At 34.8% G+C, this 14,575-nt stretch overlaps 1 protein-coding gene across 15 annotated transcripts in view; it reads left to right on the top strand.

Moving 5' to 3' along the window:
- The window catches only part of HMBOX1 (homeobox containing 1), a 195,041-nt gene that overhangs the window by 65,722 nt on the left and 114,744 nt on the right, over positions 1-14,575 (top strand). For 13 of the 15 annotated variants that reach the window (XM_040468172.1, XM_040467982.1, XM_040468258.1 and 10 more), the window contains one exon: positions 8,454-8,533. In XM_040468172.1, the coding sequence (XP_040324106.1) occupies positions 8,511-8,533 (23 nt within the window). In that variant the 5' untranslated portion in view covers positions 8,454-8,510. Of the gene's footprint in view, positions 1-1,779; positions 1,846-8,453; positions 8,534-14,575 lie in introns of all 15 variants that reach the window. The other 2 variants (XM_040468090.1, XM_040468042.1) reach the window with 1 other exon arrangement.

Below are 14,575 nucleotides of genomic sequence, written 5' to 3' on the forward strand. Positions count from 1 at the left end.
AAGGAAGGAAGGAAGGAAGGAAGGAAGGAAGGAAGGAAGGAAGGAAGGAAGGAAGGAAGAGACAAACAAACAATACTCTTTATACAGACAAGAAATTGGAAAATAAGTGACAGTAAACATCTTTGTATATATTACATATGATTACTTTTATTTCTGTATGATAGATTCCCAGAAATTGGACTGGTAGGTTACAGGTAGAAGGAAGTACTTTACATTTTATACATGATACCAGATGTCTTTCCAAAAATGGGGCACCTGGGTGGCTCAGTCAGTTAAGTGTCTGACTCTTGATTTCTGCTTAGGTCATGATCTAACTGTCGTGGGATTGAGCCCTGCCTCATCAGGCCTTGCACTGAGCTGCGGAGCCTGCTTAGGATTCTCTCTCCCTGTCTCTTTGCCCCTCCCCTGTGTGCTCTTGCTCTCAAAATAAATAAACTTTAAAAAAATACACAAAAGGATGTCATAATTCATTTAGATGATAAAATATGACAGTACTTTCTTGAGATATTATCAGTCGTCTAAATTTTTGCTAAAGTGCTGTCTCATTAGAACCACTTAATTGTTATTTCACTTTTAGTAAGTTTGAGTATTTTTTATAAACTTGATAATTTGAATCTGCTCTGTCTCTACATGTCAAATATTTTTTCCAGTTTAATTGCTTAGTTTGTTGATACTTTTTTCACTTTTTATGTCTAGGAAATTTTGAACTTTTATGTCTGCCTGTCTCTTCAAGTTTTTGCTCTTTGTTAAGATTGTTTAAAAGACATATCATCTTATAAATTTTACTGTAGAATGTGTTGCTGTGATTTATTTTTTTCTCTTGTTCTTCTTTATCCCACCTGGAGCTCTTTTTTTTTTTTTTTTTTTAATAAATAATGTAAGATAAAGATCTATTTTTTTTTTGCTTGATAATCAGTTTTGTGATGATCATTTGAAAAAATAATTTATCCTTTACTGCAGAAGTAGAATTTAACTTCTGACTTGTACATTTTTTCATATGTGCTGGAATCTATATTTAAGGCTTTTATTCTGTTCCACTCATCTGTGTGTCTATCCTTAAACCAGTGCCATATTGATTTGATTATTGTCTTTTGAATGTATTCTGATATATGTCAGTGAAGTCTATTTTTAGTTTTCTCCTTTTGCTCAGGTTTTTTGGTGATTCTTGGACTTTTTGCTTTAGAACTTTAAGTTCCTATTTTTAAATTAAAAAAAAAAAATCTTTTGGCGTTATTTCTCAATACGGTCATGTATAAATATTGGGAAAAAGTACTGTGAATGAAATATTTTTCCCATTATTTTTGTATGTGTTAGTTTCTAAACTAGAGAATTTTTTTTTATTTTTTTATTTTTTATTGTTGAGAACTTTTTAAAATTTTAACTGTATTGTATCATACCTCTTATTGATAATTTATTTTTATTTCAATTTTCTTTTACTATAATTGCTTGCATTTTCTAAGTATTCCATCAGGTCATTAACAAAAAGGTATTTTCTCTTTCATTCTGATATTATGCCAGTTAATTCATTTTCGTGTCTTAATTAGTCCCTATAGTCTTTAAGTCATTGTTGAATTTTAAAGGGGTTAGTGGGCTCCCTGTTCTAATCCCTAATTTAATTAATTTTATTGATTGATTGATTGAATGAGTAATGATTCAATGATTCATATGATTAAAATAGTAAAAATTAACTGTGAATAGTCTCCTTCCCATCTTTTCCCTAATCGTTTCATTTCCCACCCTGTACTCAAAGTAACCACTGTCACTGGATCTCTTCCACAGATCATCAGATTTCCATATAGAAGGAAGTTCTTGATCTATACATAAACACACATACCTCTGTACAATGTATGTACAAATTTATTGTATGTTCATATAACCTTAATTTTATTTGAAATGGTTATCGTGTTTTGCTATATATGATACTACTGTTCTTTTTTTCAGAAATGCTTAATTTTTTTGTTTTATTTTTTTCCATAGAGCTTTATTAAAAAGCTGAGGGGCACCTGGGTTGCTCAGTCAGTTAAGTATACTCTTGGTTTCTGTTCAGGTTATGATCTCACAGTCGTGGGATCAAGCCTCACATTGGGCTCTGTGCTGAGCATGGAGCTACTTGGGATTCTCTCTCCTCTCTCTCTGCCCCTCTCCCCTGCCAGTACTCTTTCTCTCTCTCAAAATAAATAAATAAACATTTAAAAAATGGTTGCTGAATTGTATCAAATGCTTTTCAGCATCTAATGATACGATGATACGATTTTTTTCTCCTTAATTTGTTGATGTATTAGATTATGTTGATTATTATAAATCATAGTAGTATATTATTTTTGACATGTGCCTGGACTCTATTGTCTAATTTTATTTTTTTAAATTTATAATTACATTTAATTTTTTTTTAATGTTTATTTATTTTTGAGAGAGAGAACACATGTGTGCAGACACAAGTAGACTGCACTGTCAGCACAGAGCTCAACGTGGGACTTGATTTCATGAACCCTGGGAGATCATGACCTGAGCTGAAATCAAGAGTGGGATGCTTAACGGACTGAGTCTCCCCGGCGCCCCTAGAATCATATTTAACTTTAAAGTGAAATCAGTTTATGGGTTTAAAGATTAAGAATCTACTGAGAACCCAGCCCAGTGTTGATGTTTTTCTATAGTAGATTTTTAATTACCTTTAATTTATGGTGTTTTGTTCTACTCAATTCATTTCTCTTGGGTCAATTTTGATATTTTCTCTTTTACTGGGAAATCATCTTCTCTTTCAGGTTTTGAAATGAATTGCCATGAAATTGCATTTGTCTTTTTAAAATTTGTCTTGTTTTCTTAATTATCTCCTATACTTGTGGTTGTATTTCTCTTTCATTCTGAATCTTGTGAGTTTTCACTCCTCTTGTTCCGTTTTTTTTCCACCCACTCATTAGACTCTGATTATTTAATCATCTTTCAAAGAGCTACCTTTTCGATTTATTTATGTTCTCTATAAAGTCTTTACTTCTTATCTCTTAGTAATATCTCTTAGTTTCTTCTTCCTAATTTATTTTGATAAATTTTGTTTCTTTTCTCATTCCTTTTTAAGTGTTTTTCTCTCTTGCCTTTTAAAAATATTAAAATTCTTTAAGGCCATAAATTTACTTCTGCATATAAATTTTACTGTATCACATGGGTTTTAATTATGATTTTATTTATATATTGTCATAGCTTACCACATAGAGCATAATTTCTCTTTTGATTTCCTAATTGATCCAAAGATTATCTAGTGTCATAGGTTTTAAGGAAAGATATTGTAATTTTTTTTTTGAAAATTTTAAGGTATATATCTCTGAAGTTAATTAAAACTTTCAATGGGGTGCCTGGGTGGCGCAGTCGGTTAAGCGTCCGACTTCAGCCAGGTCACGATCTCACGGTCCGTGAGTTCGAGCCCCGCGTCGGGCTCTGGGCTGATGGCTCAGAGCCTGGAGCCTGTTTCCGAGTCTGTGTCTCCCTCTCTCTCTGCCCCTCCCCCGTTCATGCTATGTCTCTCTCTGTCCCAAAAATAAATAAACGTTGAAAAAAAAAATTTTTTTAAAAAAAAAAAACTTTCATTATGACCATGTTTATGATAAGTCATGGTAGTGAACATAGGAAAATCTGTTTTTGGTTAGAGGGTTACAAGGTAGCTTTTAAAAATCATGTTAATTGATACTATAATTAAATTTATATTCTTTCCAACTGTATTTGTCTATTCTAAAAAGTATACTGAAATTACTGTATATTTCTATTTTTAAAAATAAATTTATTAAAGTTCTAGCAAATTTTGCTTTCTTACCTGCTATGTTATTTTGTGTATACAAGTTTGTAACTCTTATATTTTAATCATAAACTGTATATTTTATAATTATATAATCTTTCTCTTTATACTGATAAGTACTTTTGACATTAAAATTATACCTTGACTGATACATGTTTCTCTGCAGTTACCTGAAAACAAAATACTCTTTTCCCCCAAAAGATGCTCATTGCTTTCCTTGCTGGCTCCTTGACCTTGAAGAGATGAGACTTTTAAGGGTATTTTTATTTTCTGCCCCTCTTCTTTTTTTCCCTTGAGCCTCTTCTTCCTTGTGAGATCTTGGAAGTATTTTTACTTCTGCTTACCTTCATCTCACCTGTCTACAACTCTTTTACTTTGTATAGTTTAGAAATTTATTAAAATTTCTTTTATGATATAGTCTTTGTTTCAGGAGTCTTTATCATACAGGTTATACATTCCTAGACATTTGGTTATTATTTAAATGTGTATTATATAATAGAAACTGGAAGTTTCATTGCTTACAGTATTATCCTTTCTCTTCATCTTCCCTATTACCACATCTTTTATTCTGGTTTGTTTTTTCTTAGTTAGAACCTTTTCTTAATTATTTTTCTTAGTTGGGATGCCTGAAAAAATACATTCTCTGAATTTTTACATATTTACAAATTTTTTTCTCATACCAAAATGCAAGCTTTGTTGGTACAGAATTATTTTATCTTTGTCATCTGAGAATGTTCTTCAACATACACTCTGTCTCTCTTTCTCTCTTTTTAAAGTACAAAAGATGAAGAGTCCAATGAGGAGCTGATTCTTTAACTTTTATAAGTTATTTTTAATTTTATTTTTATTTTTTTAGAAAGAGACAGAGCATACACAGGAGACAGGGACAGGGGAAAAAAGAGAATCTTAAGCAGGTTCCATGCTCAACCTGACGTGGGGCTCAATCCCACCACCCTGGGATCATGACCTGAGCCAAAATCACCAGCTGTGTGCTCAACTGACTGAGCCACCCAGTGGCCCCCTAGGTTACTTGCTTTTTAGAGCTGAATGTGATCCAGTATCCATGAACTTTTATCCTTAAAACCTTCTTAAGCTCAGATTTCTTATGCTTTAAGTTTTTTGAGTATAGTTGATACACAATGTTACATTAATTTCAGGTATACAACATAGTGATTCAGCATCTCTTAATGTTATGCTATGCTCACCACAAGTGTAGCTACCACCTGTCACCAAACAGTGCTTTTGCAATATCATTAACTATAATCCATATGCTGTACCTTTTATTCCCATGACTTACTCATCACAGAATAGGAAGCTTGTATCCCACTTTCCTCCCATTTTGCTTATTTATCCCTTCACCTCCCTTCCCTCTGGCAACCATCAGTTTGTTTTCTGTTATTTATAGGTCTGATTCTGATTTTTCTTTGTTCACTTATTTTTTAGATTCCATACGTGAGTGAAATCATATGGCATGTGTCTTTTTCAATCTGACTCATATCTGACTCTCTGGGTCAATCCATGTTTTCTCAGATGGCAAGATTCCATTCTTTTTTATGGCTGAGTAATATTGCATTGTATGTATGTGCCACATTTTCTTTATCCATTCATTTATCAGTGGACACTTAGGTTGCTTCCATATTTTGTCTATTCTAAATGATGCTGTAATAAACATAGGGGTGCATATATATTTTTGATATATTGTTTTTTATTTTATTTGGGCAAATACTCAGTAGTGGAAGTACTAAATCATAAGGTATTTCTATTTTTAGTTTTTTAAGAAACCTCCGTGCTGTTTTCCATAGTGGCTGCACGATTTTTACATTCTCACCAGCAACGTAAGAAGGTTTCATTTTCTCCACCTCTTTGTCAGTACTTGTTATTTTCTGTTTTTTTTTTTTTTTTTGATAATGGCCTTTCTAATGGCTGTGATCTTAATATACATCTTTATTTAATTATTAAACTCATTTTTAAAACAAGGTATAAAAAAATCTGTTTTCTATGTAGAGGGGGCTTTGTGACAATGAGCCTGAAAGTAGAGAACTCATAACACCATACTTGCTTGCTTTTTTAGAATGTTTTAGTTCTATTTTATTTTATTTTATTTATTTATGTTTTTTTCTTTTTAACTTAGAGAACACACAAGCAGAGGAGGGGCAGAGAGAAAGGGTGAGAGAGAGAGAATTCCAAGCAGGCTCTGTACTGTCGGTGTGGAGCCTGATGCAGGACTTGAACTCATGAACCGTGAAATCATGACCTGAGAGATGCTTAACCGACTGAGCCACCCAGGTGCCCCTAGAATATTTTAGTTCTACTGAATATTTTAAGCCCATTTATATCTATAATATGAATGACATAAACGCAGTGATTTGCAGTTACACAGGTCTGTATCAGTAACTTTATATCAGTTTCTTCACTTGTGAAATGACAATCTTTGGTGATTTACTTCTGAGATTGTCTGATTCAGTTGTACCGTGGTCCTCATACTTGCGTAATAAAGGTCAGTCAGGATTGTTGTGAGGCATTTACCAGCCCTCTGAAGATTGTGGAAGGATTCCCTTTCTAGTCTATATATTCCTCACGTATACATGTAAAAGGCTGTCAATAAAGGTCTATTTAATCCCTAAGCATACCTCATAGTCTCCTTTAACTGTTCCTTCTCCCCAAAATCTTTCCTCCACGGATTCTCACACTTCTCTTCACACTTTGGTTTGGTGGAAGTCTTATTCTAATCTTCAGCTAACAGCTGAGATCTCACTCTAAGAAGTCTTCCCAGTTCTCTGTAGCCTAAAATAATCTCTAAATTGTTACTCTCAGAAACCTTGTATTTTTAGTCTTATCACATTATGCATGTTATTATAGAGGTAGGGGTGTGTGTGTATAATTTTTATTTGACCTTCTCCTATAGTTTAATATGCTCCTGCATTACTGGGGTCTTATCTTACTGTTATGATTTTATGCCTATCTCAGGGCAAGTAGATATTTAGTGAATTTTTTTAATGTCTATTTGAGAGAGAGAGAGAGAGAGAGAACGAGCAGGGGAGGGGCAGAGAGAGAGGGAGACACAGAATCTGAAGCAGGCCCCAGGCTCTGAGCTGTCAGCACAGAGCCCGACGTGGGGCTTGAACTCAGAAACCGTGAGATCATGACCTGAGCCGAAGTCAGACACTTGACCGACTGAGTAACGCAGGGGCCTCAGAATTTAACATATTTTAACTGGATTTGAGCAAGAATGAAAAGTGTATATTGACCATTAATCAGTTTTGTGGCTTAGTTTTGATATTTTTACAATCAGCAGCATTTTCAGTAGGTTTTCTTTGTACTTCTGTTTTTTTTTTTTAGGACAGGTATTTTTTAACTCAGCAAGAAAATTAACCACAACAGGAACTTCATTAAAGCTACAATTCAGGATATGCAAATATGAAAGGTTTCTAACTTTACCCTCTACATTTCGCATATATCATTAGTCACTGTTAGACACTTTGGTCTTGCTTAATATAATTCAGTGCTGAGTGTGTATTTTAGTGTGAGAGTTTTGACATCAACATTTTTAACTTTCGTGTAATTTATAATCTTAACTTTGAGTTAATGGAAATTGTTGCCTCTTTAGATTGTGGTTTGAAACTGCTAATAAGTCCAGTCAGTAATACATGATCTTTAGCTTCTAAACCATGAATAGTAGATTTCATTTTTTGTTAAAATCTATGTCTAAATTGAAAGGGGTCGAAGGGTCTGAATGGTGAATAAAAGCAGTAGAATGCTAATCAGAAGATAGAAGTACTAGACTCACTCTATTAATTTACATTGTGTTCAGTAATCTAAAGCAACATGTGTATTAGTCTCCTTTTTAAATTGGTAATAACAGCCCCTGCGACTTGAGAGTTTGTGAAGTGCTTCATGACCACCATTTAAAAAAATGTGTTAACTTCTATAGCTCTTCAAGGTAGTTATCAATCATCCCTGTTTTATAGATGCAGACATTGAGACTTAGAGAAATTAAGTCACTCAAGATTTGGCTAGTAGTTAAATAAGTACTAAAATACATGGAAGTAGACCCCAGAATTTATTCCACAGTTAAAACCTTTAGCTGCAATCATGGTTTTTTTGCTTTAGAGGATTCTACATAAATGCACTGATACTGTTATCAAAAAGTTGTCTTGAGGGGTGCCTGGTGGCTTAGTCAGTTAAGCATCCAACTTCAGCTCAGGTCATTATGTCAGGGTTCGTGGGTTCGAGCCCCACGTCAGACTCTTCACTGACAGCTCAGAGCCTGGAGCCTGCTTCAAATTCTGTGTCTCTCTATCTGCCCCTCCCTGCTGTGCACACACTCTCTCTCTCAAAAATAAACATTTTTTTTTTAAAGGCTTGAATGTCACAATAATATATATGTTCCGTCACAAGTTTAAATGTTTCCCTGGGTGATGTCTGATAACAGATTAAATTTCAGGGGTATGATTTTCATTACTTTTTCCAAGGTAATAATTTTGAAAGCTATCAATATTTTTTTATTTTTAAAATTTTGCTTCAAACCAAGGTTTCATTTAATTACAAAATAATTTTTAAAACGTGGCTACTTGATGTTGACTGTTAATATCTTTACAATATGAATTTAAAATTTTTATTCAACATTTGATTACCAAGTATTTCTGAATTTTCTGTCTTTATTCTACAGAATGATAAATAACGCTGATCATCTCTAGAAAGGATATTGATTCACCTCATGTAAAGTATGCTCAGTTCCTTTCCAGTGGTGTAAGTATCTAGTCCTTTTCTTAATTTTATCTCCTAGTTGTTTTAATAAAGTGAAGAAATCATTATGATTATGATCCAGAAATGACAGCAGTCATTTGTAGAGTTGAAAGAATTTTTTCAAATTATGTGGAAAGGAATGAATTTTCAAATTACCTTTCTCTTCTGTTTTCAACTTTGAAGTCTGACATTAATTTTCAACTTGAAACTACTCTACTAATTATTTCAAACTGTTTAATAGCCTAGAAACTTCCAAAATAGATGGCTAGCTACTATTCGATTCCTTGTGACAAGCAGAATATTGGAAGCATGTTACTTTAACACTGCCTTTGTATGCAGGCTCCTAAGCACCTTAGCCATTTTCCTTTACCTACTGGAGATAATGTAGTTAAGTCTATTAGCTAATGTCATTGGTAGCCTTTCTTTGGAGTCAGGCAAAAAATACAAATTGAGATGGTGGTATTATGTTGAGAGTTTTGTTTTTTTTTTTTTTTGTGCTAGGATATGAACTGTAACCACTAGTTCATATTAAATAGGCCTCTGAATAAAAGTTTTCCGGGAATTTCAGATATTAGAAAAGATAAAGTATCTATTAGCTCATTAAGTGCATCTTTGAGGTCTAATGCAGAGTGGCTTTAGCATAAGTATTTTCTAAAATTTGGTGTAGTCTATGTTTCGATTAAATTCCTTCCATTTTGTTTGACAGTTCTCTAATCCAGTAAATAGACATTAACATAGATTTTCTTTATTATTTAAGTTTTTCATTAAAGTTTTTTCCTGTCTCATTGACTCTATCACATATCGAAAAGTCTCTGGAATAGGCCCAAGTAATGTAAACTGTAGCCTGAATTTTTGGTAAATAGCTATCTTTGGGAAATGGCAAGGCACTGCATTGCTTTGGGACTTAATTTCCTTTTTTTTTTTTTTTTTTTTTTTTCAACGTTTATTTATTTTTTTGGGACAGAGAGAGACAGAGCATGAACGGGGGAGGGGCAGAGAGAGAGGGAGACACAGAATCAGGAACAGGCTCCAGGCTCTGAGCCATCAGCCCAGAGCCCGATGCGGGGCTCGAACTCACGGACCGGGAGATCGTGACCTGGCTGAAGTCGGACGCTTAACCGACTGCGCCACCCAGGCGCCCCAATTTCCTTTTTTTTTAATGATATAATTGCTGATAGCTATTTTTAATAGCCATTAGAATGTAAGCATGATGAGGTGAGGAGTATTTGCTTGATTAGTTCCTTGTTGCATCCTTTCTTCCTTGTATAAGGTCTGACCCATAGGGCATATTCAGTAAATGTTAGTTGAATGAATGATTTTTCTCTAAATGGTGTCCAGATCTCTGATTCCATACCTAATTTATATTTCCTTCTATAAATTTGCATGTTTTTACTTGAATTTGTTTCCCCAAACATGTATGAGGTGGCTACAATAAAAAATGTCATCTTAATGATAATTTAAAAGTAATTATTGTAAAGTGTGATTGGCATAGTGAAATATAATTTTGTTTCTCTCAAAGTCTTTTTATATATGAAAGAACTTTTTTATACTGCTGTCTTTTTTATACTGCTTTTTTATACTTTTTTTATTGTTTTGCTTTAGTCAGTTCTCCTATTGGTTTGAATTATAAAATCATCTTAACATACTCAATCCCCAGTAAATCTTCATTTCTCACTTATTCTCACTTCCTGTCATTTTTAAACTTTAAGACTTCCACTCCTTTGATGGCAATAATAATTATGAAAGAGGTTAATGTGCCATAAATACTAAGAAGGGCCTGAGTACATCTTTAGTTGAATATTATGATTAGAATGTGTTAGATCATCATGTAGTAAATACCATGTATGCAAAACAAAAGTAACTTATGACTAGATCATATTTTGCTTACTCATTCTAGATGAAAAGATAGCAGAATCAAACTGAAGAAAATGCTGTTATTTAATAAAATCTTATTAACTGTTAATGCTTTACAAGCAAGGTAGTAATGTCATTTTTGCATAGGTGATTTCAAGATTAATCATTTGTGGATGGTTTAACCTTCTTTGCTTTATATGTTTGTAGAATTTAGGGTTTTTTTAAAAATATTTTTTCTTAACGTTTATTTATTTTTGAGACAGAGAGAGACAGAGCATGAATGGGGGAGGGTCAGAGAGAGAGGGAGACACAGAATCCGAAACAGGCTCCAGGCTCGGAGCTGTCAGCACAGAGCCTGACGTGGAGCTCAAACTCACGGACCGTGAGATCATGACCTGAGCCAAAGTCGGACGTTTAACCGACTGAGCCACTCAGGCGCCCCTGTAGAATTTAGTTTAAGAAAGTGTTCTGGACCTCATGGTTATCTAAGAAGGGTTTAGGTGCATATCCAAGTAGGGATAAAATTTATTATAAAATAGGTTTACTATTAAGGTCTGATACAGTATCGTCTTTTAGAGTATCCGTTTATGAACTGAGCCATAATTCCTGAATTTAATTGTTCTTTTCTGCTTTAAACATTGTGTTACTGCAGTGTCAAAATTCTTCTCACATCATTTTCAATTATTGTTGGCCTGAGTCTGCATTCAGATTAATAATTTAAAGTGAAAGATACTCCTTATCCTGTGAATAGTATTTGTGCTACAGAAGAAAATTAATTCAGTTTTTACACATTATCTTTTTTTCTGCTTATAAAAGAATTGCTGGTATTGTGGACATAGATGAACTTTGTAGGTCATTTACTGCCATAATTTCAGGATTACGTGCTTTAGGTAAATTATAAGAAACAAAGTGTAGAAATGACAGAATGTACCTTTGTTAATGTTAATGCACATTGAAATACTATTCTTGATATCTAAGAAAACTTCTAATCTTGGCATTTTCTCAGTGAAACATAGTACCTTCAGTGTTATGTGTAGGATTTGATCCTGCTCATCATGCCATTGTTATTCTACTCTATAGTGATCATACCTTCCATTCTAGCAATTGTAGATCTTTTTACGTTAGGTATATCTTTGTACTAGGGACCTCTCTTGGTGCAAGGCACAAACATCTAATTTAAACAAACTTTGGGAGGAAATTTAAGCTCTTACATCACATACAGTAAGAGCAGAGATATAGCAGGGTCTCAGGAATTGCTAGAACAAAGAATATGAACACTGCAGAGCTTTCCCTTTTGCTCTACATTTCCTGCTATGTCTGCTTTATTCTGCTACAAAGTGGCTTCTTCCACAAGGTGAAGAATGTACCAAACTAATGTCTTCCTGCAACTGAGCACAGTTAGAGTGACTGTCCATCTTCCTGCTGGTCTAACCTAAATATTTTGATGAAAGCAAGACTTGACTTCCTTGTGTACCTACCCCTGTGATTGGAAACAGTGAGGCTTTCTAGGCAGACAAAATAATACACATTATCTCCTTTTCTGGCTCTCATCTCCTTTTATGGCTTTTGGGATAAAAGTGTTTCCCATAGTCAGTTAATCTGAAATTACCTAAAATACTAAATTGTTTTAGATTCTGTGTGAATTGTTTTGATATTTCCAATACAAGCTTTAGGATGGATTCTTTTCAGTAATTGGTTAAATTCACATAAAATTTATTTTAGCTTTATGCTAACATACAGACTGCTGCTCCATACAGAGAAAGGTTTGAAGAATTATATACAGATACTATTGTATTGATTGATTTTTTTTTTTTTTTGGTCCATATAATAAAACAGTTCTTGAAGTCTCATTTAAGTAAGGTCAGTTTTGGGGGCACCTGGGTGGCTTAGTTGGTTGGGTGTCTGACTTTGGCTCAGGTCATGATCTCACAGTTTGTGAGTTTGAGTCCCACCTCAGGCTCCATGCTGACAGCTTGGAGCCTGGAACCTGCTTCGGATTGGGTGTCTCCTCTCTCTCTGCCCTTCCCCTGCTTGCATTCTGTCTCTGGCTCTGGCTCTGTCTCTGTCTCTGAATTAAAAAATAAAAAAAATTTAAGGTCAGTTTTGGGGTGCCTGGGTGGTTCAGTCAGTTAAGTGTCCAACTTCAGCTCAGGTCATGATCTCGCAGTTCACGAGTTTGTGCCCTGTCAGGCTCTGTGCTGACAGCTCAGAGCCTAGAGCCTTCTTCGGATTCTGTGTCTCCCTCTCTCTCTCTGCCCCTCCCTCACTCATAATGTCTCTCTCTCTCTCTCTCTCTGAAAGATAAAACATTAAAAAAATTTTAAGTAAGGTCAGTTTATGAAGTATTTTGAAAGCATTAAGACTGATGTTAGCAAAGGACAGGCCTACTTTATTTACAAGAGAAAAGAATGGTGTATGGAAACCTCAGCCTATCAAATCAGTAAATTAAGGGGTCAGTTTTTTGGATTACTAAAGGGATTGGGCAGTCAATCTTTTATTTTTTAATTTAATTTTTAATTTTATTTCCAGTATAGTTAACATGCAGTGTTATATTAGTTGCAGATGTACAATATAGTGATACAGTTATATACTCAGTGCTCATCATGATAATTGATGACAGGATTACTCTTAATCCTCTTCGCCTATTTCACCCATCCCTCACCAGCCTTCCCCTTGGTAACCATCAGTTTGTTCTCTATAGTTAAGAGTTTGTTTTTTGCTTTGTCCCTTTTTTCTCTGCTCACTTGTTTTCTTCCTTAAATTCCACATATGAGTGAAATCATATGTATTTGTCTTTCTCTGACTGACTTATTTCACTTAGCATTGTACTTTCTAGTTCTATCCATATTGTTGCAAATGGCAAGATTTCATTATTTTTATGACTGAATAATACTCCATTGTATATCTATACCACATCTTTTTTATCCATTCATCTGTCAGTGGATACTTGGGCCGCTTCCATAAGTTGACTATTGTAAATAATGCTGCAGTAAACATAGGGGCTCATCTATCTTTTTGAAATAGTTTTTTGTTTTCTTTGGGTAAATACCCAGTAGTAAAATTACTGCATCATAGGGTAGTTCTATTTTTAAATTTTTGAGGAACCTCCATACTGTTTTCCACAGTGGCTGCGCCAGTTTGCATTCCCACCAGTAGTGCACAAGGGTTCCTTTTTCTCCACATCCTCACCAACACTTCTTGTTTCTTGTGGTTTTGATTTTAGTCATTTTGACAGGTGTGAGGTGAGATCTTGTAGTTGTGTTTTTTTGTTTTTAAGTTTTTTGAGAGACAGAGCGTCGGCGGGGGGCGGAGGGGAGGAGGGACAGAGAGACACAGAATCTGAAGCAGGCTCCAGGCTCCAAGCTGTCAGCACAGAGCCCAACGCGGGGCTCGAACACATGAAGCGTGAGATCATGACCTGAGCCTAACACAGACGCTTAACTGACTGACAGGTGCCCCTAGGGATCTTGTAGTTTTGATTGGCATTTCCCTGATAGTGATGTTGACCATCTTTTCGTGTGTCTATTGACCATCTGTATGTCTTTTTTTTTTTTTTAACGTTTATTTTTGAGACAGAGACAGAGCATGAATGGGGGAGGGTCAGAGAGAGGGAGACACAGAATCCGAAACAGGCTCCAGGCTCTGAGCCGTCAGCACAGAGCCTGACGCGGGGCTCGAACTCATGGACCGCGAGATCATGACCTGAGCCGAAGTCGGCCGCTTAACCGACTGAGCCACCCAGGCACCCCAAGTATGTCTTTGGAAAAATATCTGTTCGAAAAAAAAAATGGAAAAATATTCCATGCTCCTAGATAGTTAGAACAAATATTGTTAAAATGTTAATACTACCCAAAGCAATCTACATATTCAATGCAATACCTATCAAAATAACACCAGCATTCTTCACAGAACCAGAACAAACAATCCTAAAATTTGTATGGAACCAGAAAAGACCCTGAATAGCCAAAGCAATCTTGAAAAAGAAAACCAAAGCAGGAGGCATCACCATCCCAGACTTTAAGCTGTATTACAAAGCTGTAATCATCAAGAAAGTATGGTACTGGCACAAAAACAGACACTCAGATATGGAACAGAATAGAGAACCCAGAAATGGACCCACAAAGGTTTGGCCAGCTAATCTTTGACAAAGCAGGAAAGAATATCCAATGTAAAAAAGACAGTCTTTTCAGC

The sequence above is a fragment of the Herpailurus yagouaroundi genome, unplaced genomic scaffold (genome assembly GCF_014898765.1).
Source record: "Herpailurus yagouaroundi ecotype Mexico unplaced genomic scaffold, PumYag 28, whole genome shotgun sequence".
Classification (NCBI taxonomy): domain Eukaryota; kingdom Metazoa; phylum Chordata; class Mammalia; order Carnivora; family Felidae; genus Herpailurus; species Herpailurus yagouaroundi.